This window comes from Anas acuta, chromosome 3 (assembly GCF_963932015.1).
Source record: "Anas acuta chromosome 3, bAnaAcu1.1, whole genome shotgun sequence".
Classification (NCBI taxonomy): Eukaryota; Metazoa; Chordata; class Aves; order Anseriformes; family Anatidae; genus Anas; species Anas acuta.
In genome coordinates this window covers 25868846-25896696 of record NC_088981.1, presented here as the reverse complement: position 1 = coordinate 25896696, position 27851 = coordinate 25868846, and the positions used below count along the sequence as shown (strand labels likewise).

Here is a 27851-nt window from a genome sequence, read left to right as displayed (position 1 = left end):
TTCACTTTCCATTTCTCTCCCCCGTCCCAGAGAGGGAGGGGGGAGGGTGAGCGAACGGCTGTGTGGTGTTTAGCTGCCAGCCGGGTTAAACCACGACAATAATCATTCCAGTCCAGCACTTAAAGGTATGTAGAAGCATAGTGTCTGCTGCTTTATGCGCATCTGGTGCATTGCCTTTTCAATCCAAAAGGGCTAATAAGGGGGAAGCCATAAACAAGAACATACAGAGACATAAACCTGCTAAGAGAGTCAATGATGACAACAAGCCTGGCCAATCTCACTAACTGGCAAGGAGACGAGTATGAGAGACTATTTTCAGTCAGAGTATCTTGCTAAGGGCATTGCCAAACTGGGAATATAAGGAAAGAAGGAGACAAACACAGAAACAGGAAACCTGACAACATCCAGAAGCAAACCTGGTCAGTACTGCTAACTGATGGACTATCAAGGCACTGCAGGCAAAATGGGGCTTTGCAACTCATCAGGATGTAACTTTTATGGTCCAGGATGTTGCACAGAGTCGGTGGGACACGTACCAACTGCTCAGGAAATGTACACGGGAAGATAAAGCAGGAAAAACAATGCAGGGGGTAGACAGAAAGTGGGAGCAATGTGTGTTGGTGATGAGGTGCTGGCCAAGGGCTGCAGAGCTCCTCTGTGAGGCAAGGCCATGGCTGCCCAGTGCCAAACCCAGCCGGCTCCAATGGCCCCACTGCAGGTCACAACTGGGCCCAGCTACCACAGATGGGAGCCTAGGGAAAAGTGTAAGTAAGAGCGGGTGAAACACTGAATGGCAGTGCATTCTTCCTTGTCACAATCCCCTGCATAACTGTTCTCCTGTGCTTAAAAAGGTAAGATAGCCATAGATATTTCTATGTAAGAGCAAGGTAAAAGGACCGGGTGTCTCAAAAGATGTTCATGTTTTTATCTCAGAGGATGTGTATACTTTATTTCAGGATGTAAATGGCTGTTCATGAAAGATAAGTATCAATGGATCCTTAAAAACAAAATATTGTGTGTGTACAAATTCATGTTCAAAAACTGTCAAGCTGCAGAGAGATGTTACCATTTGCAACAAGTAGCTACAGCCACAGCTCCTGTCTGGTCATCTGGTTGTCTCCACAAATCAGTAAAATGACCAGTCCTATCTTATCAGTATCTCTGGTGGTCTTACATTATAAATACATTATAAATAGATTTAAAGAAGTAGGTAAAACAATCTGGAATAATTTTCAAGCTGAAAATTTAGCTGCTTTAATAGCACATTATCACTACCATACTGATCTGAAATGGATTTATAACAAGCTTTATGGCATCTTTGCTTGTACTATCACCTAAAGTTTAACAGAGAGTAGTAGAGGTATGTTTTTTTAATGTTTTGAGTACATATTCTGCTCTCTTGATTAAAGATTTCCAGCAGTCTATGTGAGTTGTTTTACAGGAAAAAAGGTTAACTTTTTTCTTTTAATTTTGACTTTTTTTTATATACTATAGAAATACTAAGTATTCAGAATTTCAGAGAGATATTTGCAAAGTAAAGGTTATTTAAGTTTGGATTGTTCAATAACCTAATGTAAATTTATACCTGGAAAAAACTTTGTAAGAAAAAGAGAATTTACATCAGCAAAAACTGTATTTGCAGTGCACTTTAAACTATTGTTCAAACTGGTCCAAAAAAGTACCTTTGTGAAGTTATGCTGTATTAGAAACCGCAAATTTCTGGCACAAACTTACGTTAAAAATTTGCTTTTCCCCAATCTGCAGCCCATGGGGCTGTGATGCCAAAATTCTATTAGAGTGACACAAATACATATTTGTTTTCTTAGCATTTTACAATATTATTTGTTATTACAGAATGGCAGAAAAGGAAAAGCAGTTAAGAAAGACAAGAATATGCACACGAGAAATGCAGAACTGCTTAGAAAGTAGAGCAGATGAGCTAATTGCATTCAAGTGATATCTATTGCTGTTATTTCTCATAATAGGATAAAGCTTCTGTGTCAGGCAGATATAAGAACCATTAATACATTATCATGGGAAAGCTGACCAAGTGTTGGGATATGCATCTGTATCACCCACAGGCACAAACACAGGAAGTAAGATCTCTTCTCCCATCAAAACCTTAGATTCTTACACACTACCTCCTGTAACTCTTATGGGTAAAGCTACTTTAGCTGCAGAAGAACAATCCTTCTTCTCTTCTTCTTTCCAGGATTGTATCCCACACAAATCTCTCCAGGATTGTATCCCATGCAAAAAAAAAAAAAAAAGCCTTACAAATACTCACACATCTTGAAATTGCTTTTTTTTTTTTTTTTTTTGTATCCATTATCCATTGTATATAAGGTATCAAAATTCTGACTTTGTATATATGGTTGGACCTCAGATACCCAAAGTTAAGAGTTTCATTAAGAGTTTCAAAGTTACGAGTTTCAGCAACATTAAGATAACTCAGCACTGGTGGTACTAGCACAATAAGTGCAATAAGCTCCTAATAATAAGCAAGGAACTTGAATTTCTAATTTAAATTTTGGAATAACAGAAAAATCAGAAGTTCTCTTCTGTGACCTTTACTGTTCTACACTTATTCACTTTTTAATCTCTTTTATCCTAAGCTAGACAAGCTTACAAATCATGACCTCAAGCATATTGGGACATAGTGTTGTCATATGCTTATCACCAAGTGTAGTTCCATTGCTTTCAGCTATGTTAATGTTCGCAAATTTTTCATTCCCAAGGAAGAAGCCATGGCACATTGGCTGGACAATGAGAGCTTGTTTCAAAGCTGCAGAAGTGGAGGCTACTATACCAGTCCTAGCAAACCTCTTGCCAATCTTGATCACGTGGGAAGAAACGAGGCAGCTATACCACTTCTGTAGAGGTTGTCACTATATGGCCATTCTACGACTTTCAAAAGGGTTGAAAGTAGCATATCAAAAATGCATGGATGAGTTTGTCATAAAAATCCCACGAAAAGTCGTTACAGTAGACTCTAAAAAATCTTTGTAATGATGAACTGAAAGCCAGAAATTTCAATATATCACACAAAAACTTTGTCTACACATCAGATCACAAATATCTAAATGTAAAAGTGTAGATGAAGGTATGTGTAAATTTCTTAAAATTCATAGGCATGAATGTATAGTATAAGTAACAGTAAAACCAGCAATATAATATCAAATTATTATAACAACTGTTTGCTTAACTCATCCTACCTAACAAAAAGATGCATTTGAATTTCAACTTACTTCTTTGGAAGTTTCATTTTTTTCACTTTTTCTTCAGCATGTTCATCAGCAATTCCAACATGGCAGCCTAATGCCAGCAGGGTTCTGGAACACAGGAATCAGAGATAAAATTACTGCCAGTATTTCTATATTGAGTAGTTCCTAGGTATATAAACAGCAACACACAACAAACAACTGAGACCTATGGGAATTACAACAGTGTAGAACAGAGAGATCAACACCACATTTTTTTGGTATATGTAATAAGCTTTATGGTGACATTAAGAAAATGCCACAAGATGTTCCTAAACAGTTTAGTAAAAATACGAGTGGACTACTTCAAAATGGAACTATCATATCATTTATTTCTTCTGTGTGGGGCATCAGCTGAAAGATTACCTGCAGTTGAAATATATTTTTCTGCTTCATATACCTATTTCTATGGCTTATATACCAATTCATACTGCTGTATATCAAAACCTTTTTTCTGCTATGTCATGGTTCTTCTGTTGTGGTTTTGGATAGGATGAAGTTAATATTCTTTGTGAAGTCTTGTGTGATGCTGTGTTTTGGATTTTTGATGAAAATGGTGTTGATAGCACACCAATGTTTTTGTTTGTTGCAGAGCAGCGCTTACACAGAAACAAGGACTTTTCTGCTTCTCCTGCTGACTTGCCAGAAGGGGGCCTGAGGGTGGGGGGTCAGCCAGAGCAGCTGACACAAACTGACCAAAGGGGTAATAAAGGCTTGGCAATAAAGGCTTCAGGAGAGGGCGAGGAGGTGGGGGATGGTTGGAGAGATGGCATTTGTCTTTCCAAGAAACCATTAGGCATGATGAGTCCTGCTTTTCTGGAAGTGCCTTAACACCTGCCTGCCAATGGGAAGTAGCAAATGAATTCCTTGCTTTGCTTGCGCATGCAGCTTTTGCTTTATCTGGTAAACTGTTTTTATCTCAACCCATGAATTCTCACAGTTTTACCTTTCCAATTCTCTCCCCATTCCAGCTAGGGAGAGTGAGTGAGTGACTGCATGGTACTTAGCTGCCTGCCAGGGCTAATCCACAGCACTCCTAAACTGAAGAAAGGAGAAAAGGCAGGAAACATCACCTGTTATCTTTAAAATGTGCCTTCTTTAGGCTGTTACTCAGATTTTAATTGGATTTGGATTTTGTTAGGCTACACTGCTAAAGAGAGGGCTGACAACAGAATACACTATAAGCATTAGACCAAAACAGCCATCACAATGCTCAGAATGAATGCTACGCATCGATCCACTTTCAGACTAGAAACAGGGTGCTGTGGACCACAGGGCTTCTACCACAGAGCCGCTGACCCAGGTAAGATAGTCTAGCCTGACCCTGTAGGATAAGGCTTATTTCAGAAAACAGTTAATATATGACCTCAAAACAGGGTTGACAATATTAATTAGCTTTCTCATAATTTCAAACTCCCTCCTTTCCATACATACATGTTATCCAGCAGTGTATTTCTTAAATCTCATTCATCTTGAGGATTTATATCAAGATCCATCTTGATCTGTAACTCATCAATTATTTGTTCCTGCTCTTAATTTCAGTACTGGGTTATCAAGTCTTAGCTTCTTTAACCTAGGTGCACTACTAAAATATTAACAGTAAAATGAAAATAAATACTGGGTAAAAGTTAATAGGACAATTTTGTGTCAGATCAGAAGTTTCTCAAAAGCTGAGAGCAATACCCATTTTTTGACTGGTTACACAAGAGAAATCACATGTGCAAAGCTTGGACTCCAGTCCCAGTTTTAACAATGTTGAAGGAAGATACAATACAAGGTTTTGATTTGTTCTTGTCTCTATATAAAAACAGTATTTTCTGGTCTTGTTCTAACTATATTTATTGCTCTTGAACTGACTGGGAAAAAAAATGAGCATAAATACTGCGCTAGGCATATATCTCTCAGCAGAAGAATCATATGTTTCAAGGAGATTTTTGAAGTGGATTTTTAGTGCTAGCTATGTGAAGTAAGCCCTATTGTTATGGTCTGTGAATCCCAACTTAAAATTACATAGTTAAATCAAACACCAGGAAATCACCATGTGGTGCAAAACACGTAATTTGTTAAAAATGTTCCATGCAGATATATTTCAATTGGCATAAACCATACCTGATTCCCATACAGTTATCACCAGCGTAAGCAATAGAACCTATCTAACAGGGGAAAGCAGTACAGTGGAGCTAAGCCCCACTAACCCTAATTTTCTTTTAATGCAAGACAGGAAATTGAACCCTACTTTATCTCCAGCTGAACAGAGCAAATTCAAGTCAGAGAGTCACAGCAGGATTAAAAAGCATCTGGGCCCCATGAGTTAGATTTTAATCACACCTCTGGTTAACTGTTGAGGCTGAATCATCAATACTGTTGCAACATGAAATACCCCCGCAGCACTTCAGAGCTAAACAAGAAAACCAGAAGTGCTTAAAGGAGTCTTTTTAATGCAGCCCTCGGCATAATTTTGATACATATAGTTATGACACACACAACTGAGTAAATAGGTAGATATGGGCAATTCAGCCATAAAATAGGAAGCATCAAAACAGAATAAAATATCAAGCTACACAATAAATATAATAATGTGAAGAAACAATATGAGCAAGCATATTTCAGATGAATGACATTTTCAGAGGTAACTCATTCCTGAATCTTGACATATTCACGTTTCATATATCATTTTTATACTTTATAAAAATATTCAATCATACTGAAAAATATACAGAGATCTCAAGATATTGAAATATTGCGTCAGATAACGTGACTTGGAACTTTCTTGGTTTTTGCCTCTCATCTAATATAGCTGACAGCAAAATTTGCAACAAACCAACAATAAAAAACAATTACAGTAAAGAGTTAATTCTTGATGCTTTGCAACACCTTCGAGAATGAAGTACAGTTTGGACCAAATTTTAACAACTATAGCATGTAACTGATTAGAGGAAGTTTTAAAAGAACATTCTCTTTCTCTCCTCTCCACTGCCTGTTGTTGAAGTTGACTGCTAGTAAATATGAAATACCAAGTAAAGAACCACTAGCTTACAATTTGAGTCATAACAACATGCATTACATCGAGTCATCACAATCATGCATTATTTAGAATGGGTTAGTGGACTAACTTTTTCAACTTTGTGGGCTTACAGAAACAAAATGACCATGATGCTCATTTCCTAGTCCCTGAACAGTAGATATCTACATGCCAAATACAACACAATACTGCAAAATTAGAACTGCATACTTCAGAAAAACAGGGACTAATACAACAACATGAAGACTAAACTCAGTAAACCATATGAATGTTGAGATTCACAGAAAACTTTATGTTTTGGATACTATCCATTTAATAAAAAGGCTCTCTCAATATTAAGTTAAAAAAAATTACTAAAATAGAAGAAATCCCTAATTTATATGTTTATACAGCCAAATTGGTTTATACAGTCAGGGCTGGATTAGAAAACTGCTAGTCCTGAACCAGTAATGATGTAAGGAATACTAAAATTTGTTTAATATTTAGTGAAACATTATGAGTGTACATTTATAAAATAATACTGAGGGTATTATTTTAATGATAAGCCTGAGTCATATTATATAGCAAAAGATATTATATATCCAGCAAAAGATGCATCTGTAGGAAAAGTTGATGATAGGTTCAAAATTGGAAAAGAAGAAGCTATTCCGGATTCTTAGCACATATTGTGTTGAAAGGAGCCTAAAAATTTCCTTGTAATTCTAGTACCTTGCTGAAGACAAATTTGAATTTACTTTCTTGCCTCGAAAGGAGTTCAAGTTCTCTCTGAATGAAATTTATCTCTGACTTATCACATGCATAAAGTTATCTTTATTAATGCTATGTACAAGTGAACGCAACAATATTTTACCATGAAATAAAATTTCAATAGATTGCAAATAGGATTCACTGAAGAATCATATATGTATTAGTCTTTAGAACTATTTTTACATGCTGGTAATACAATGGAAAACATATGTGAGAAACTACTTTGGCTAATAGATTTCCAATGCATTCATGGAAAAGTAAGAATTCACATCTGCTTGACTGACAAAGCTGAGCTGAAAAATTGCCTCTTTGTAAGTCAGATAACTAAATTAATGAACATGCCCATTAACATCCCACTGAAATTTTCTAGCATTCCAACTGGAGAGCTGCCATGAAATTCACACATCTAACAGCCCATCCACAATGCATACTACTGCTTTATGGCAACATGCACAGATACAGAAATAACTTATTGTTAGTCATGTCCAGGAATATCTATCAATTGTCCAAGTATGCTTCATCAACAGAGAAAATTAAAACTAATTAAACTAAATGGAAGTAAACCAAACAAGAAATAAAAGAGTTTTTTCAAAGCTTGGATCTATTTCTCCTTACTCCAAGCTAGACAAAATCTGCTGGAGTTTTCATTTCATAATCAGCACTACCACAATAACATAACAATTTATGAAATGAAAAAGAAAGGCTTATCACTATGTATTTGTACTAACATGAGCTAACTCATGTTACTTACACAGGCTAAAACTTCCATAGACATTGAAACAGAATTTATCAAAGCCATTTTCAGTGCCAACCACATCATTCATTGATGGATCTGACTCTCATTTTCATGTTACTCCCATCACCCAGCATGAAACACCACATGTCAAATTATAATTCTGGAAACTGCAACTCCTTAGGTTTGAGGAAATGCTTACTGTAAGCTTTAGAAGTTTGAAGCAACTTACTTCAATGTTTCAAGTGACATTTGCAGGTTATAATTTCTCTCTTGCTCTGGCAATTTTGAAAATTCCACTAAGCATGGGTGCTGTCTTTTGTTGTCATCTCTAACCTGAAAAGACAGTAAAGAAATAAATTTAGCATGTCTTAAAAACTAGCTGAAATTTAAAAACAGTTCAAAACACAAAGTACTTCAGGATGATCTTATCAGCATTATGCAAACTGAAAAGCACTTCAAAAATGAAAAAGTCTGTATTTTCAGACTATTTCTCATAGTATAAGCATTCTGTTCAGGTAAGGCAAGATTTGTATTTGCAAATTGATCTCAAGTGGAATACATGTTGACTTGTACATATCATCATACAAAGGTTCACAACAAATAACCAAATTTCAAGAATAGCTCAATTCATTATGTTTTGACATATAGCCATAAAATAACAACTCATCTTCAGCACAGTGTTTGAAAAATTATGTATCCAATTTGTATAAATAAGCTAATCTGAACAGTACTGAAGTAATTAGTGAATATAACAACATACAGAATTAAGGATAAATTTTCCCTACCCTTTAAATTGAGTGAATGTTTCTTTCTTAAAGTTATGTTCAGTGTCATACAAACAGAGTTCAATCATTCAACAGTCGAAAATAACTGGAACATTAATTTAATTTTACTGTAGCAACAGACATCATGAAATCCATAATTTACAGAACCCTACCTTTTATAAACATAAAACTTCAATCCATAACATTTTTAACCAGCACTTCATATACATAGTTTTAGTCTAATACTTGTCATAATTAGGAAGGGCAACATGAGATGCCAAGATAGCTAAGCATTCTACTGCTCTCAGATTTCTGTCTTCAACATATTAGAACATATTGCTCAGTCAATAAAATCTAAAAAGATTGTCTTGCAAGAAGGCTTGATTACAAAACACACACACACACACACATATATATATAATTTGCAAATATTAGCTTCAAATGAAAATGTTGATACTTGCTTACTCAAGACTACACACTTGTACGAAAACACTTTTTCAAAAGAGTTGGAATGCAGGAAAAAAATTTCAAGGGCTGTAATTTTTTTCAATGCCACTTGATTTTAGAGCTTCAGTTTACTTATTTTCAAAATGCATAAACTTGAAATAAAATCCAAGGTACATTCAAGACAATGAACTAAATATAAGGCAGCCACTAATTTGTAAGGAAGTTTTTGTTGTTGTTGTTGTTGTTGTTGTTTTTTAAACAAAGCTTTTATAACAAGGTTCAAGGTTCAATTTATCTGTGGAGATAAATAAATCCAAGCATATCTTTTTCCTGACAGCTAGGATGTGCAGAATTATTGTTCACTTGACAAACAACAACTGTGCTACTGAAGATGTTAACACCTCTGCAGCTTTCAAGGGAGACAGACAGCCAACAAGATACTGAGAGTTAATCTGTTTCACTTTACCAGGTGCAGGCTGGGGAACACCTCAGCAGTTCCACACACAGGGTGATAGGTAGTGAGGAACAACTTGGCATAGGAGAGGACATCACAACCCTATATACATGCTCCTGTGACTTGACTCTCTGATAGCTCTCAAAAAAAATAATAAACAACAACAACAACAACAACAACAATAAAAAACAGCTCAATAGATCCTGAGGAGAAGCAAGCCTATTCATGTAGTGCCTTGTGCTGATGCAAGAGCTGGAAACACCTACAGCTCTCTGGCTGCACATACACAATTAGAGCAGTTAGATTCACTATTACAGCATCTTTGGCTAAGACACAGCAAAGTACCCTACAAATGAGTGTCTTCCACTTCCACAGAACTTAAGAATATGAATTATCTACTCTTTTTCAGTGACACCAAACTTCTCCATATTACACCTCTTTCACCAGTACTGACCCCATATGACCCAGTGATGAGCTGATGGAACTCAGGACAGAGCTGCTACTTCAGAAGAAGTAGGCTCAACACTTTTTCCTTTGAGAAGTTCAAAAGTGACACAACAAAGCTATCTCTGTATGCAGATAGACAGAAATGTGTTATAGTTTTCTGTTACTTTCTTCTCTTTGTCTTATGATGACCAGAAGCAGTAAACTGACTTGTTTTCATGGCCACATTACCTTAATTAGCTTCAGAACTATCAGAAGAAGCATGTAGTCATGGGCTCTTTTGTTGTACAACTAGCCAAGTAAATCAAATACATAACAGATAACAACTAGTCCTATAATCTGTGTGTTCTGTAATTCTCAAAATACTAGGTCAGCAGGAGCTCCATGGCTTCAAGCTGTGATGCAACCCACTATCATGGGGCAGGCTCGCATGGTATTTGATAGAGAGCGCAAATACAGCTTCAGTCATGAAGGAATTGTCTTAAATATTAAAATAATGTGATATTTCTGAAAGTGTTTATACTATAAAAGTAAATACATCTCCTTTTACTGTTTGAGTGCTGGTTTTCTTTTCAACATGTTGCTCCATTTCTGAATGGGGATATAACTGTGATATGAATAGCACACACTCTGCATAGAACACAAAGGATACTGACTACCACAGACAGCACAATTCAGCAAATAAGCTGAGTAAGACCAAGGTAGGAGAATAGGCACAGGACTAAAACTGGGTATGCCGTGAAAACAATAGAATAGTCCTCAGCATGGTTTTATCTCTAGCTAAATAACTATTTCAAACAATTCCCAGGCATTTTTACGGTATTAAAATCATGCTGCCAGTAAGCAGCATGCAAGTGGTCACAGTGTTGTGGCAGCTGCAGGAACTGAGAGCATGGACACAACCATTCCAAGACACAGGGCATAGCCCCAAGCAGTAGTGGTGTCATAGGGGTTTGTTTGGTTTTCATTTTAAAATCATATAGTCTTAAAATTAACCTATTGATAAAGTTTCTCTGATTTCAAGTCCTGAGTGCTAATTTTACATGAGAACCCACAAAGTGAATATGAACATGGATCATTGTGGCTTAAAGCAGCCAGCAGCTAAGCAACGCACAGTCTGATAACTGAAATTTAATTTATATTTATCATATTCTATTCTTGACAGTTTTAGGTTTTTCTGTAACAATAACTAAATTGGACATTACTATTTAGTCTAGTTTATCTAATCTCACTAAAAAGTCTTTATAACATTTCTGAGTAACACATTTTTGCATTTTCATCTAAGCATACAATAATTATCAAATTGAACAGCAGACAGCTGTTTATGTTTTGGATTGAAGATCATTTACAATCTCGATGGGATATTTTTCTGCATTTGATAATGTTATTTGGACAACTAATACAAGCAATTTAACTGTCAAGCAACTTGATCAAAATCATTAGCAGCCAAAAAGAGATATTTATTTGAGAAGACATTGAAAATATTATTTGCAGATTTCTTTCCAAGACCTAAGTTTATGTGCATCAATAAAATGACTCAGTATAGTCTCCAGTAATAAAGACCATTTTAGTTTAGTGTTGTTTTTTTTTTGGTTGGTTGGTTGGTTTTTTGTTTGTTTGTTTGTTTTGTTTTAATCTTAGACTTCACATTTTTTTCTGACTTCCAATATTGGTTGAATTTTCCCTAGTGACTCTTTTTCATTCTACAGCTACAATATACAATACTTTTTATTATATATTCAACATATTTTGTAGGTTGCCTTCCCAGTCCTCCCCCCCCGGCTTTTGTTTGTTTGTTTGTTTCTGAGCCACAGTATAAAGCCTAATGCCTAGCAAATACATTAGTGATGGAACTTGTGACACCTGTAAATTCTTAATTTTTGTAGCTGTTTATATAGGGAAGTTTAAGAGAAAAAAAAGATATGCAGATGCATCTGATAATTTTGACTTTGGAACCTAAATACCACTCAAATTCACACTTTTAATTAAACCACTAAAACAAACAAAACAAGCAAACTTTTTAAAACTGAAGTCCTCAAAATGCATTTTAATTTTGTTATGCTAGCTTGTTACTTTACTTGGTTACAGGTATAAAATACACTAGTAATTGCACAGTATTTACAGCACATATCTTTGGTGATCTGATATAACAGGCATCTAGAAGACAATATAAAAGGCAACCTACAGCAGACATATCTTTTGAATATTCTGGAGAGACAGCTACATCTGTGGATTCTCTGCTTTTTAGCTTTTAAACATTTTAAACACTGACCTTTAAAGGTGAAAAAACACCACTCCTTCAGAACTACCTACATGCATCTTGCTGTGAATTAAGAAGAAATCTAATTAAGATTAGAGCAGTCATATATGTACCCCTAAACCAGCTAAATTTGGTTTCATGCCTTGCCTCAGTAACTGCAAAACATCAATTCAGATAAAAAGAATGGGATACAGTGGCTTCAACTGATAAAGTCACACGTGAAAAACCAAGATGATTAAGAAGTCAGCCTCCAGGAGATAATTAGCAAACACTCAGTCATATTTCCAAAGTGAATACATCCAACTGCATAACACTAAAGCCAGAGAAAGCAAGCAGAACTTGAAAGATTTAGCACTTTGTTTCATTCTGAACTTAACTACATTTAACACTGCTTAAGTTAATGCTACTCATCTAACTGATTAAGTGAAAATAGTGCTCAAAGTTTCAGTTAGATTCTTGGTGGTAATTATTGGCTGGTATGTACAATTAACAAGTTTTGTCATGTTAATTTAACTTATTTTTTTTGTTTGTTTGTTGTGGTCAGGAAGGCAACAAAAAAAGTCATCAAATCTCTGTTCATCAAAGCTTTTTAAGTACTGCAACATACTACATCAAATACAATTCCTGTGCCCAGTTATATATTACCTCCATAGTCTGAACTCTTCAGAAAACCAAAATATTAAAAAAAAAAAAAAAATACAATACATATGTTCCTATACATCCATACATGTTTTACATCTAGTATCTCCTATGTGTTTTTATGTTCTGAACAAACACCATCTGGTATCCATTAAATAAATAACCTGTTTTATTATTATTATTTAATTTTATTTTATTTTTATGATTTATTTAAAAATCTAATTGACATAATCGATTGCATTTTGTAACAAAGACAGAAGCCACGTCATTTTTTTTTCTGCCAAGCTCCATGAAAACTAGGAAAGAGATAAGAAAATAGTTATGATGTGAAGCACCTAATATAGACATTAGTCTAAAAAGTAGGAGAGAAGGAAGGAGAAAGGCAAATTTAAAGGCATTTAATAAACTTGGAAAATAAGAAATAATTATTTTTCATTAATACCTTTTGTGTGGAACTTTTAAGAGAGTTACTACAGTCTGTTCTTGCAAAGAGAACCAAGAATAATGTTTTTTATTTGTTTATTCCACCAAGCGACTGAACTTCTTCCCAAGAACAAATAAAAGGTGTAAAATCCACTATGTGCTTTCTGTGCCGTTAGACTGGTGGAAAGTTTCTGCATCAGATAATATTTATACCAGAATTTTATTTTTGAAATACACAAGCACTATTGGTTTACCCAACTACTTGCAGTGGAAAGGGTCTAAAACCTTAATAACCTTAGAGGGATTGAAAAAAAAAGAAAAAAAAAGTCCCATTAGCACTTTGAAGATGATTTGCTAAATAATACTATGTAATTAACAGAAAATTAATTTGGAAGGTACATACTGGTCCATACTGCCAGCCAAGTTCAATCTTATTCATAACCCAAAGTTCATGAATGTTCTCTGCTAATTTTTCTCTAATCCTTTCCAGGTGAGGAGGCAAAACAATCTAAAGAGAAAAGAGAGAAAGAGGCTGTTACAGAGAAGTTGGTTGACAGTGCAACATAGACTTTCATAGCCATCAAAATTTGTATAAACCACATCCCTCAACCAATCCAAAATAATTATTCGGTTCTTACTGATTAAAGTGATACAGAATTCCCAGATCAACAGAAATACTTTAACATATGCCCTTACAAATCCTAGAGTTGGACCAGCGGAAGAAAACTGTTTTAATCCCAACACTTCCAAATGGCACAGAATACATTCCTGGCAGCTAGGTAAAAGCTACCCAAACCAATAGCATTTCTCAGATTAAAAAAAAAAAAAAAGAAAAAAATCTCAACAACTGAAGTAATTTTCTGTAAAACACTTCGTACAAATACAAATGTTTGAGAACTGCACATCAATAAAAAGAGAGATATCATGATGACAGGTGAAAAGTGAAATCAGGAGGCTATCTCCAAAATTCTAAATCAGATACTCTGTGTCTCAGAAACCAGAGACCTTAAATATGCAATGCTGTGAATCCTGATAATGTAACCCTAATTGTTAGTATTACAGAACAATAACTAATGACACATGTATTTAGCACATATTGAAATTAAGTAGCATTTTTTTTTCTTTCTGATGTGATTTTTTCCAGGCACAAGTTCCTAAATATGGTAAAATGTGACTACGTGGTGTCCAAAACGTTGTAATATCTAGAACTCTGCTCAAGTGTAATAAAAACTTATTTTTTATCTGTGTTCAGAGATCGAGCTCTTTGCTACTAGAATTATTGTTCTCTCCCACTACATGAAAAAAAAAAAAAAAAAAGGAAAAAAGAAAAATACAACTTCAATGCCCACACTGAAGTTTCTGCCCACAATGAGTCAAATGTCACACTCAGTAAGCTGAAAGGACAGTAAACAAATAAGGCTGAAGGTGGTCTAAAGGTCTTAGTGCAAAGCTTTTAGTAATTTTAATTAAACTGTAATAAAAAAAGATATTTTTATTACTTTTAAATAAAGACAGTATTATATAAATTATCTTGAGTGCCACAAATTATCTTGAGCTTTACACTTACCTTAAAGGAGGCTTTAGGTAGGTGGGGATTGGGCTCTTCTCTCAAGCACTAAGTGATAAGACAAGTGGAAACCCCCTCAAGTTGCACCAGGGGATTCAAGTTTGGATATTAGGAAAATTTTCTTCACTGAAAGGGTTGTGAAGCCTATTGAAACAGGCTGCCCAGGGAAGTAGTTGAGTCACCATCCCTGGAGGCCTTCAAAAAATGTATGCGTGTAGAGCTTAGTGACATGATTTAATGGTGGACCTGGTTGTGCTAGGTTAAAAGGTTGGACTAGATTATCTTAGAGGTCTTTTCCAGCCTAAATGATTCTATGATTCTAAGACAGTGGCAACTGTCAAAACAACACACTAAATTCAAATATTCTTTTTTCATATACTCTAATATTAAGGCCAAAACATATTCTTCACTACAGTGTTTGTGAATTGAAATAGATGAAATTTTTAGTGAGTGCTATATGGACTTTGTGGTGCCTCTGACTTTTTTCCGGTTTTCAACTTCTAATGACGGAATGTATCAGAAAAAATCTGAGAAAAAATACAAGTTTGAAACAAGCTGTAAATTCAAACAAGTGTGCAATAAGATAGCACTATAATGTCTGTGATTGCATAAGGAAATTTAATCTTTTAGTTTCAATACCTGGCTAGTATCCACAGGAACTGGGGTAAAAGCTGCTTGTGAGAGAGAAAGAGTGGGACCCAGTAGGTCTCTTGTGTAGCTGCGATCCTGCTTGTACTCTCGGCTATGCTCCACTTTAAGTTTCTCTTTTGGTAGGACAGCTTCAAAGCAAGGGGCATATCCAGGTGGAGGAAGGAACTTGAACTCTCCATGGCGACCTCCAAGCAAGAAACGTACCCTGTAAAATCATAGTTGATTTAGATAATTGAGATACCTCTGGTGTCAAACCTCATCAGTATGTCAGTCTAACAACTACTGAATGTTACTGAAAAAAAAGGGAAAAAAGAAAAAAAAGGAAAGAAAAAAACACTGCTACAGTTTATTTGCATTAATTACATTTCAACTCTAACTAGTGAAAAGAAAAAGAGGAAAACTAAACTAAGCATTCTTTTTCTTTTACTTAATTTCTGCTTCAATAAAAATATTCTAAATAAGTGATGGGAGGGGGGCAGGGAGGTGGGGGGCTGAGGAGATCAGCTTGCTTGGCATGCCTATGAAATAAGCAGCAGGCTTTTGAGATTCAGAAGGCTGAGATTATAGCCCAGAGTAATCAATCAGGAACCTGTCAACTCTCTATACATTGGGAAATTCTCCATTTGCTCTCATTTCAGAAATGAGCCCGAAAACTCAGCAGAATTTGATTCCTCCTTTTCTCTCACAGAACACTAAACATTTAGGATGCAACACAACAGCTCCCATATCTTCTTCCCCAAATCACATACTTGTCATGTTAGTAGAAACCTAGGGGAAAACACTATTTTATTCATTACTAAGCGGTGAATTTTTCATAGCTTTTTTGTTCCTAAACAAATTAATAAATGAAATTACATGAAAAAAAAATCTTCCTAGAACATTTCAATTCTAAAGGAAAAAAAATAGAAAATCCCTGGCCTTGCAACAGAATTATGTTTTCCCCTCTTTAATATTTGCTGTGTCTCATAAGATTGCTGTCATTCCTACATAGCACATGAATTATATCTGTCAAATACTTATCTCATGAAATAAAGCATGATAAGGCATGCAGAAAAACGGTTCTGCATTTCACAGTATGCATATCTATATTTTTATCACACTATATCTTTTGTAACTGCATTGTTCAAGGAAAAGTCTAAAGAAGTGCATTTTGTACCTGGAATAAGATACTAGCTTTTAGTTTCTGTAGTATTTATCTGTTCTTTAATGATCTCTAACCAAGCATCATTTTCTCTCCAGCAGAAATCAGCTTTCAGCCTTTATGTTTGGCAGTTCTGCTGAAGTCAGTCCTTCTGCTGGAATTTCTCACAAACTTTTTTAATATTATAGCCTCAATGTATTGAAAACATGGAAGCAGAAGTCTGGCACCTCAAGTGTCACTTGAAATTTTATAGAAAACCTGTACAACAATCAGAACAGAGATTGACTGGAGTCCTGTTAATCCGTCCTGCTAAAAAGAAAGTGTACCACCATTTCTTAAGGTAAATGCAGATAATATATCTTCAAATAACAGTTACCACCTCATAACAAGTGCCTTTGGGCAAACATTTTTAATATCAGAGAACAAAGACAGAGATAAGTGTTGTTTTTGTTTTTGTTTTTTTTTCCCATATACGTTTAATGCTATCCTGGAAGTGAACGTGCATTGTAGCATCAGCTAAGAAATCATAAAGCTGTTTCTAAGGCCTATCTGCAAACCACCTGAATGCACCTATGAAAAACAACAGATGCACCACCTCTTCAGGACTCCTTTGTAGCTTTCACTATCCAAGAACAGGAGCTGTGCCAAAGAAGCAGATGTCAGAAAGGGAAATGAGAGTAAAGACAGACAGGGAAATAATTTAGCATGTTCATATCTACGGAAAACAAGAGACCAGGAAAAAAACTACACTGGATACTAACTTTATTCCTGCAGAGAAGCTCACAACCGGGAAGAAGAGGCCATCTATGTTGAAATTTTCAAACATTCCTTGAACTGGCTGACCATTTATCCGAAAAGAGATGCTGGGAGCACTCAGATCCAAACAGCAGCTAATAACATCATCAGTTCTTAACAGATGTTGGTTGGGAGAATTTACCGTTCGTGCTACACAACCTATGGAAGCAAAGGAGATGCATTTAGCAAAACTTCAGAGAATCATACAGGTGTTCACAGCAGCCTAAAAAAAAGAGAGAGAGAAACAGGAAACAGTAATAGAGCACACATGCATTAATTAACAAATTCACCCTATAAAATCCAAGACCCAATTTTAAGCTTGTAATATGGTGAAGAGAAGCACATAATCACACCTACAAAAACATCAAGCTATTTTAATCATAAAGATTAAGTTACATCTTATATGAGTGAATATAATTACTGATAACCCTTATAAACAGTTAAAACCAGGTAAGTTAAATTTTATTCCTCACAGTCATGTAAAAGTATATTGCAAAACGAATGTAAGTGTGTAATATGGAACCTAGTATACTTAACTAAACAATCTTTCATTATTCAAGATAAGGACAAGTACTGTACTTTCAATTATTTAGGAAAAGCAAGATGGTTCTTGTACCAGAAAATGGCCCAGATCATGGTACCGGATGATACTAGGCAGTTTCATAATCACATCCTAACTTAGTATTTTCCCAGCACATATCAAAGATAGCACCAGTTTTGAAGCATATATATTCATGAAACACTACTTTGAGAAACAGCTTAGCTTTTTTTTTTTTTTTTTTTTTTTTTTTAATGTCAAGGGTGACTAAACTTTAAAAGAACTATTTGTGAAAACAGTGGATGCTTCATGTATTCAAGGTGTTCAACTTGAGACTAGATGCTTTTTTATATGTTAAAATTTAGCCAAATATAGGGGTCACTGGGTTCAATGAAGAACTGACTTTTTAAAAGAAATATGTAATGATCTTTGATTTACACAGTCAGCCCAAATGATTTAAATCTCTTTCCTGGCCTTAGGCTTTCAAGTTCTATGAGTTCCACTTCTCTATATTAAAGAAGTAATTGCATGACTGAAGAAACAAATGCTAATTAAATGCAATTCTGGCAAAGACCTGTTCCAGAACAGCAGCTCAGTGGTAGGAATTATTGTTGCTATTCATTAATGCAGTAAATACTTCATTCTCCAAAGATTATTTTCAAAATGTTTCAGAGACTTGTCAGCCTGGGATTGCGAAGGCCATGATTTTCAAAATTCAACTATTTAATGTCCTTCTAAGTTTGAGATGTATGTATTACATTTCCCACAGAAAATGTCAAGGAAAACAATATTTCCGAATCTGTCAGCCACATTTACAACAGAAATTAATATTAAAAACTAAGTATATTAATTTGATCTGACTTTTTTGACTGGGATGGATTATTGACTTAAGAGCCACAAAAATTATTAATTTATTCTGTGACATTTCTGATTTAAGAAGTTTCCATTAGGTAGAAAAATAATTATGATTTTAAGTAACCTTATGTTTCCTCCCTAAAAGTGAACCTAACTACAAAAGTTATTTGGGTTACCTCAATATTTTCTGTTTTTTTCTTTAATAATACTTCATCTGACAAACTCAGTTATGACACATCTTTACTGACACCATTAATTATGCATCATTGTTCCAAAGCAATTTTCACCATACATGAGAGCAAAAGTGGCAGCTATGTTATCAAGATGCCACTCTATCAGGTATATTATTACTTTGTGATACAATCTTCTGCTATTTTGATTGGAGAAGTTTTTTGAAATGTAAAACTCTCTTCTTCCAAGTACCTAGCCACAATGCCTCAAATCTTCAATATTCAATATCAGACATTGAATCATACATACAGCTGACTCACTAACAAGTCTCTCTCATCTGTAAAGGGTCTTTAAAAAATAAGCTCGTATCTATACAGTGGCACAACTTGCCAGTCTAACAAGCCTCACCCAGTTTCCTGTCAGTTCTACAGTTTACCAATAATCTCTCAAAATCAAAGGAGACGTTTTTTCCTCAGCAAAATGAAACTGCAATAGAAATGCTTTTCAAGTTTAGGAATCTCCATGCGTATAATTACCCATTCATACCAAATGATACCTTGGAATCTTTGCATGTGAGCAAAATCAAGCAAAAAAAGATGACTCTGATATTGCTAAATCAGTTTGGAGAGAGAATAAGCTATTTGCAGAAACAACAGCAAATACAAAAAGTTTGGATACTCAGTCCTGCTTTTCTAGAATTCGCATACAGAAATTTCTATTAACAGATGATCCAGTATGGGTCAACGACATTTAAATAATGAATACACACTAAACACACCATATACCAGACAGGAATATGATTTTTCAAGTTATGTAATAAACAGTTACTGTATTCAACTAAAGCGTTGACATCGCTACAGAAAAAATATCTAGTTTTAAAACGTATAGCAAAAAGTGTAACTATGAATCAGGTCTCTCAGACTGTTCTTCCACTATCACACAGGAATTAGAAATACAGACTACAGAATTTTGACTAGGTCAGAATTCATTTTTTGTAATTTGAAGTTTTAAATAAAAAATTTATAATTACTATAAAAAAAAAAAAAAAAAAAAAACAGGCTGAAACATATTATTATTCTGCCTGCATTACTTTGAATAAAATAAATTTTTCAATTTGCAATATCAACTGCAAACATATTCTGATGGGACCGTGTTTCTGGATATTCCAAGTGTCAACTGAGACATCCAATTCATTCCTGAAAAACAACCTCACTGAAACTCCAAGTTTAACAACCTTGTATAAATATATATATATATATATATATATAAAATAAAAATAAAAATAAAAGAGAGAGAAAGAGAGAAAAGAATAAGGGAAAAAAAAAAAAAAAAAAAAAAAAAAAAGGTGGAAATACTACCTGACCACAGATGTAGACCATCGAAGCCATAGGAATACAAGTCATCACCAACACCATTTCCTCCCCATTCTGCTCCTCCCCCTGGATATGGTGAGTAGCCTTCTGTTGAAGCCCAGCCTACTCGTAGATGAGTTGATTCTGCAGTCACAAATGGCTCTAGATGGTCCACCATAAGTTCATAGTACCATTTTCTGTACTGGGCAGAGCCTTCACTAATCCCCAAAAAGATATTGGGCCGCATGCTAAAAGAGAAAGGATAAAAGTGGTTATGAAATACTCACCTCAAGAACTCAATGTACTCCTGCAGACTTTTCATTTATCTCAAATTTAATGTTTTACTTTATTTTTTTATTAGAATAATATAGGTAAAATTAAAAGCTGCTGACATTTAATCTCCTTAAAATATTTTTTAAAAGTTTGACAGGAGCTATCTTTTAGAAAAAAACATCATTGGTAAATTAGTAGCAAGATCACCCATTAAATCTTTTCTGACTGAACACAGTACCAGCTTAGTCAAGATTTTGTCCAAACTCTATAATTTAATTGATTTAATTATCCAATTTAATCTTTTTTAAATATGAGCTGGCAACAAGAATTTTCTAGTATCCTGAAAAAATACATGAAACTTCAGTTCCTTAGAATCCTCCTCTACCAATTATTTGTGGTGAAAGTTATGCAAGTTTTGTTTTCTCTCTAAATGCACTCAATGCTTAATTAGTCTTTCTGACTTTTGTAAAATAATATTTTTCCTTATCACCATAGGAATATAAATATATTTATTTGTAACTTACTGATACAGAGCAAAAATATGTTAAATACATTAGCTTTTTCTGCAGCTGTATTTGGGAAAGACAGCTGCACCTTACCTTTACAAGATCAAAACTCACCTTAGAAGCTCAATCAGTACCTACACTTAAAATTTTTTCTAACATGGAATTATTCTTACTATACTATCTTTGCATGTATTATATTTGTTGGTGTGTTATTGTGTGTATTGGCGGGGAGGAGAGGGCGTGTCAGATGTGGGTATGAAAAATGAGTATACATTATGAGTGAATGTATTACCTATATGTTTGTTAACTTAATTTCATTTTCAGATTGGGATTTATTTTTACTTCAAAAGGTCTCCTCGTAACATACAATTGTGGATTTTTTTTTTTAATGTTTTTCAACATCTAATTAATCCTAAAAAATATAATTCCTATGAACTGTAATTACTATTCCTATGTTTCAACTTTCATTCTCACTTAATTACTGAGACTTTTTTTTAAAGAGACATAAGTTTGAGATCGAGGAAGGCCACATTGAATCTGCACTCGAGGCCAGACTCTTCTGCCTTAGCATACATTTAAACTCTTGTGATATTTTGTAAATATTAGTTTGGTGGTTTAAGATGTTACTCACTCCAGCTTGTTATTATCATCTGCTGGAAGATAACTTTTACAATTCTGCTACCTTTAAGAAGCTCCCCATAAATATCCCATGCAAAATTCACAATATCTGCTTAAGACACTGGTGAAGATATTTGGTATTAGATTCTTGATTTTGCCCAAAGCTCGATCCTCACAAGATTATAAACATTGGTGGAAGAAGGCAATAAAAAACACTTGTTGATGATATTTTGAAAGCACAGTTAGATCTAGACAAGAACGTTTGAAAAGACTTCACAATTTCACATATTTAAAGCAGTTGAGATAGAGAGAGAGAGAAGGTGCACGCAACTTTAGCTTGCAGCAGCTCTTTCCCGTATTTTGATTATAACAAATATCACAAACAGTATTTAAAATCCTAATGAGAATAAAATACCTCAATTAAAGTTTTGGATGTAAACAGTTTTCCTGTAATGGCTATTTTAATTTATTTTTTTAACCACAAGTTTTATTCTGTTTTGTTCATACATACAGATTCACTCTTTTTCCCTTTACCTGCTAACATGGTTGACTAGGCGTGTCTGTAATAGCAGATCTCTTCCAGGCAGGAGATTATCACAGATTAGATGTTGATTAGACCGCACAGCTACTCCATGACATACACAGAGAGAACACAAGACATCCAAAACCTGGAAAAATATAGATTATCTTTTTTTTTTTTTTTTTTTTTCTTTTTCATGTTATAGACTTCATAATCACACTGAGTTACTTTTGGCAATCTAATGCTGTACATCTTGTTAGTGGAAGACATGTAAGGGTACAACAGCATGACAGCATCTAGCATAGTCATTTTTAGTCATTTTATTTTACAACAATTCTGAAATTCTCCTAAAAATATTAAGATGTATGCTCCCTGCTTCCCTTGAGGTTTAGGTAGTATCACTGCTTTCATCAAAAAGCAGATAATACCCACTTTTCCTTCTTCAAACTGTCCATACACTTGTTAGGAAAAGTTTCATTCATAATTATGAACACAGTATTGAAGTATTGGAAATCAAACTTCTACACTGAGCAATATCACAGAATCATAGATTATCCTGAGTTGGCAAAGACCCACAAGGATCATTGAGTCCAACTTCTGGGTCTGCACAAGACCACCCAAAAATAAGAATAGATGTCTGAGAGCTTTGTCCAAATGATTCTTGGACTCTGGCAGGCTCAGGTTCAGTGCCCCGGGAAGCCTGTTCCATTGCCCAGCCGCCCTCTCAGTGAAGAATTAGTATGTTTTATTTGTTCATGAATGTTCACCTAAATATAGTCTCTCTCTATGCCTACCTTATGGTTTCTTCCATGTTTATCCAAAAGACAGATGATTGATTTAATATGTCCTTCTTTAATTATGTTTAGAGCTTCGGGGCTTTCCACCAACACACAGTGTAAAACCTCTAGAATTCCTGAAAAAAAATATTCAAAGGATATATCAAAACATGACTACATATAATACTCCCCAATATTTGCTCAGCTACACGCATGAGTTTCAATAAGACAGTTATGTGCTATAGAAAACCAAAACAAGATTGATATGGTACTTCTGGATTTCCCCAAATCAGTGAATGAAATAAAAATCAGAAAGGAAAGGAGAAAAACCTGTAAATTACTTGAAAATTTTACTAATAAACATGTGATTATCAATGCTCAAAGATTCAAACCGTGTAAAACATTGGTTTTCAATGGCTCCAAAAAGTGAAGACTTTATTCACATTACATACATATTACATCAATAAAATATTCTCTCCATATTTACAGTTTTATGTTTCTCATCTTAGAAAATCACATGAACCACTAATACCACTAATGAAATCATATACCTCTTATTTAAAGAAAAAAGGAAAATTCCCAGTCTACTGGCCCACTGTGTATCATTTTATTTGTGTATGTAACAGCTGTGCTGGGAGCCAACAGTGATGTTTTTGAAATAGCAAACAAACAAAAATGAACATGAAACTAAAATGCACAGGGAAGTAAGAACCACTAAATCACCAGTTGCCTCCCGATTACATGCAATTCCCATCCTAATAAAGCAGCAGTCATTGCCATCAAGAATCATTAGATTTAAAATTGTTCCCTGCAATTGGGCAGTAAAACAGGCTCCTACATGTGATGGATCATCACTTGTTTTGGGAGCTTCCACATTTGGCAAAGGCAAGTATGAAGCATGCAGTTCACTATTTTTGTACTATTCTCAATGAGAAAAGTCAAGAGTACTGAAGGAGAGCTGAGAAGCAATCTTAAACCTAGAGTTATGGAATTCCAGTTCACGCTGCACATCTGATATTATTGTTTCCTTATCCCTGTATTCAAGCCATGGCTCCAAACACTCAGCTTAACCCTTGCAAAACAACATCTGTAGCAGAAGTCTTCTACTCTTTGCCATGTCTTTACCAAAAGAAAAATGTAGCACTGCAGACTCCATGGTATGAAAAGAAGCATCAGACAAAAACACTCCATCAGTAAGAGTATTCTGGTCTTTCCACAATCCCAGATAAGGAAGAGATCACCAGCCCAACAGTTGAATAAGAGCAGGTCCAGCTATGGAGAAAAAGTTCCAAAGAACTACTAGCTGAACACAAAGCTCTTACTCACAGTGCACAAGACAGTGTGATAACACAGAAACGTTAGATTAGAAACGTACACTGGTCAGCTGCCTCCCTTTCACATTAACACTACAGATTTGATCTAAAGCTTAGAGAGGGGCAAGTGCATTTCTGTTCCATTTCCACTAGTTTTGAATAAATCACCAAGTGAAGAGAGCGGTTGTGGTGTTTAGCTGCCCAGCACGGTAAAACCACCACAACAAATAAAAAATTCTCTTATATATAATATTATATATATATATATATATATATATATATATATATATATATATATATATATATATATATAATATATATAGAATACTGGGATGAGCAGAATTCTCACAGAGGAATAAAAATAAGAATGTTATGAACAAGCATATATCAAGAAATATTTTTTATTTTTTTTTTTAATCTTTCAGTTTGCTGTTTCCCATTCTTGACAAGACCGAGTTACTCTGTTGGAAGAGACAATGATTATTTTTAAATTACTTGCTATTAGAAGGGTATTTTTATTTTTATTTCACAAGAAAATCTGAACTAAAATAATGACTGGAATTGCTGGTGATTACATTCAGACATCACTTGTTAATCACAGATAACCTATAGAACCTTTTTGTCCCAATACTGCTTGGTAATTTTTCTTAGGGATCTGCATGAAGATATGCTGTCATCACTAATAAAGCATACAGATTACTCAAAGACTGAAGTGTAGTAAAGGCAGAGGATAAACAACAAATAAAGTGAAAATTTGATATATCTCATACACAGGTTTCAAATAAAATGTCTGTTTCAGTAGGCTTGAAGACACACATATGAAAACACAGAACACAGGAAACTCTGCGCAGACATAGCAGGCAATTTTCCTATTCTGAGCAGTGACTCTGAAGAAAGACATATCCATGCAATATGATATTGATATGTATATTGAGCTAGATATGAACTCCCAAAGTCATTCTGTAATCCTGAAGATATAAGCAGAGTGTCACTACTACAGTAGATATACAGTAGATGTATAGTATATCACATTAACAATATTGATTAAAAGGACAAAGACCTAAGAGTCATGACAGCTAAATGACTAGATGATCTGCAGCAACATTCAGGACCACAGTCCATCACCCCTGCTAACACGGCAGGGGTCACTTGAACACCTCCCTACCTAGGGAAGTAAGAGAAGTAGTACAAAAGGATCCTCAATCCAGGGAGGTAATCTGTAACAAGATCAACAGCTTTATTGTGTGCCACAGTGATCTAGGAATGCAAGGAGATCAATTCATTCAAAACGTGGTAAGGTATCCCACCTCTCATTGTGTCACTGAAACGCACTGTTAACAATAAAAATAGTAATTCAATATGAAACAATACCACGTAACATAAGTGTGGTAGCCATAACCTTGGAATTTTTACATTTGTGTAGATAGCTTCATAATAACAATTTTGTCTTAAAATAGTACATTGTATTTGTTTTCTAATTTTAAACTTTTCAATAATGGAAGTATAATTACTTTTAAAGTGTAAAACACTCAAGAAAAAAATGTTATCAACTAAACTCAACTGCCACAGTGACTTCAACAGTTACTGCAGAATCTGAATGCTGATCATCAAACATATTTTGTTCTAAGAGCAAATTCCCCGCATTTCAGAAAAGAAAATAAATAAATAAATATTATATATATATTTATATAGATATATATAATATATATATATATATATAAAATGTACAATGTTGGTTTGGTTGGACTAATTCACTTTTAGATTTGTCTATGTAGCTGGACCTGCTCCAATTTCACTGAAGTTGCAAAATGCAATCAGGCAGAAAGTGTTTGAATAGAATACAAATGTCACAAACATATACAGAGTTTATGATAAACTTAATATCGCATCATAAACATTTAGCTTTTAATTTTTAAAACATGATTTAAACTTTGTGAAAAATTAAAATAAAAAAAAATAGGAAATATGTAACACAGAATTTTAAACTGTTGTAAAGAATTTCATATTGTACCTCTAAAAGCTGAGGGCAAAATTTTGAATTATATTGGAAAATCTTAACTATGAGAGTTTGAAAAGTAAAATTAGGTCTGTTAGGAAATAATTTCACTGTGAAACAGCTAGGGAAATACATTGAAAATAAGCAGGTTGCAGTCAAATCGCATGCACCTGCATAATTGTGAGAACATTTTTCTTATATGAGTGCTCTCATACTAAAGGTGGGCTAAAGTGGAAGAAAGATCAACCCTGTGATTTTGCCAATTTTTAAATGTTTGGTTCCATTTAAATTCTGTTACTCAAATGTTCATGAAAGCAAGAAAATCAAGACAATTACAGAGCACGTTTCCCTAACAATACTGTAAATCGGCATGATTGTTCAATTACAATATCTCTTTCACTAGGTTCTCTACACAATACACTAGTGATAGGGACAATGATCAGCAGATCTCTGACTAGACACTAGTGCTATGAGCAGCTAACTCTGTGTCACCAGTTGGGAAAAAAAGATGTAGCCTCATATGTTCCTGTTCCCACATAAATTGAGCAGCTCATGAATTCAGAGCATAAACACACCAAGGCTGAAACAAATCAGGTGTACACCCCGAGTAAGAAGTAAAAGCATAGTAAAAGAACCCCCACCTTGGAGACATAATTCTGCAGGGAAAAAAAAAAAATAGTTTACAGAAGCAAACGAACTACAAAATTGAGAGCATAAAAACATTCAGCATGGGATATGTCTCAGGTGCAGATAGGAGTGATATTTCTGAGCTGAAAATATAGTTTAAAAATATTCCACACTGATTAGGAGTAGAATAAATGTTAATATAGAAACCCAACATCCTAGCTAGATTAGATAATATTACAAGCCACAGACAAATTAGTAGATATATCAAAAAAAATCTAATTTTCTCTACTATCCATTCCCTGGAAATATCTCACCAAAAGCTGTTCTTTCTAGGTTATCTATTACCTACAGGATATGTAAAATGATTAGAAATGAGAAGTTTGATAGAAATCATCATTTCTGAAGTCCTGTTACAGCCGAAGTCCTGAATATGTGTGCCAGTGTTAAACTATTTTGTACATTAATATAGTAACTGCAGTAATTTTGCTGATGAATTCTGTTTTTCCAAATAGAAAGCTTCAGTCAGAGTATCCCAGGTTCCCTTTCCTAAAAATCATGCAGGTGTAGAAGAAACCCTGCAAATTAAGAATTCCAAAATTTGCAGAACTATTTATTTAGGATTTATTGGTCATTTAGAATTTATTTAGGTCATTAGGATTTATTTGTTATTTATTTAGGAAATAAATAATGCTCTGCCTGCAACTCCTGCATAGCAGAACTAAATGTGGGGTGAGGCTAGTTGAGAAAGGAGTACAAACAATAGACTAGAAAATAGAAAAAATGACTCTATATAATATCACACTTCTTACTGTCAATGTGAAATGCTAAAATAATGAAGGTACAAGTCAAATTCCCTGGCCACAAGGAGCTCCAATTTAAGGATGACTCTCCCTAATTGTAATTCTTAGGACAAGTCTTGTATCAACTGAATATTGTTATTGAAAGGAAGATTATTA

General features: G+C 34.5%; 1 protein-coding gene across 13 annotated transcripts in view; it reads right to left on the bottom strand.

Annotated features, from left to right (window-relative positions):
* RYR2 (ryanodine receptor 2) overlaps nucleotides 1-27851 on the bottom strand; it is a 408101-nt gene that overhangs the window by 170076 nt on the left and 210174 nt on the right. For all 13 annotated transcript variants that reach the window (XR_011094640.1, XM_068676244.1, XM_068676247.1 and 10 more), the window contains 8 exons: nucleotides 22978-23096; nucleotides 22198-22331; nucleotides 20273-20514; nucleotides 17317-17509; nucleotides 15403-15619; nucleotides 13600-13704; nucleotides 7995-8098; nucleotides 3249-3332 (listed from right to left, as the gene is read on the bottom strand). Coding sequence is in view for 12 of the 13 variants with exons in the window: in XM_068676244.1 (XP_068532345.1) it covers nucleotides 3249-3332; nucleotides 7995-8098; nucleotides 13600-13704; nucleotides 15403-15619; nucleotides 17317-17509; nucleotides 20273-20514; nucleotides 22198-22331; nucleotides 22978-23096 (1198 nt within the window). In the remaining variant the exon portion in view is untranslated. The remainder of the gene's footprint in view (nucleotides 1-3248; nucleotides 3333-7994; nucleotides 8099-13599; nucleotides 13705-15402; nucleotides 15620-17316; nucleotides 17510-20272; nucleotides 20515-22197; nucleotides 22332-22977; nucleotides 23097-27851) is intronic.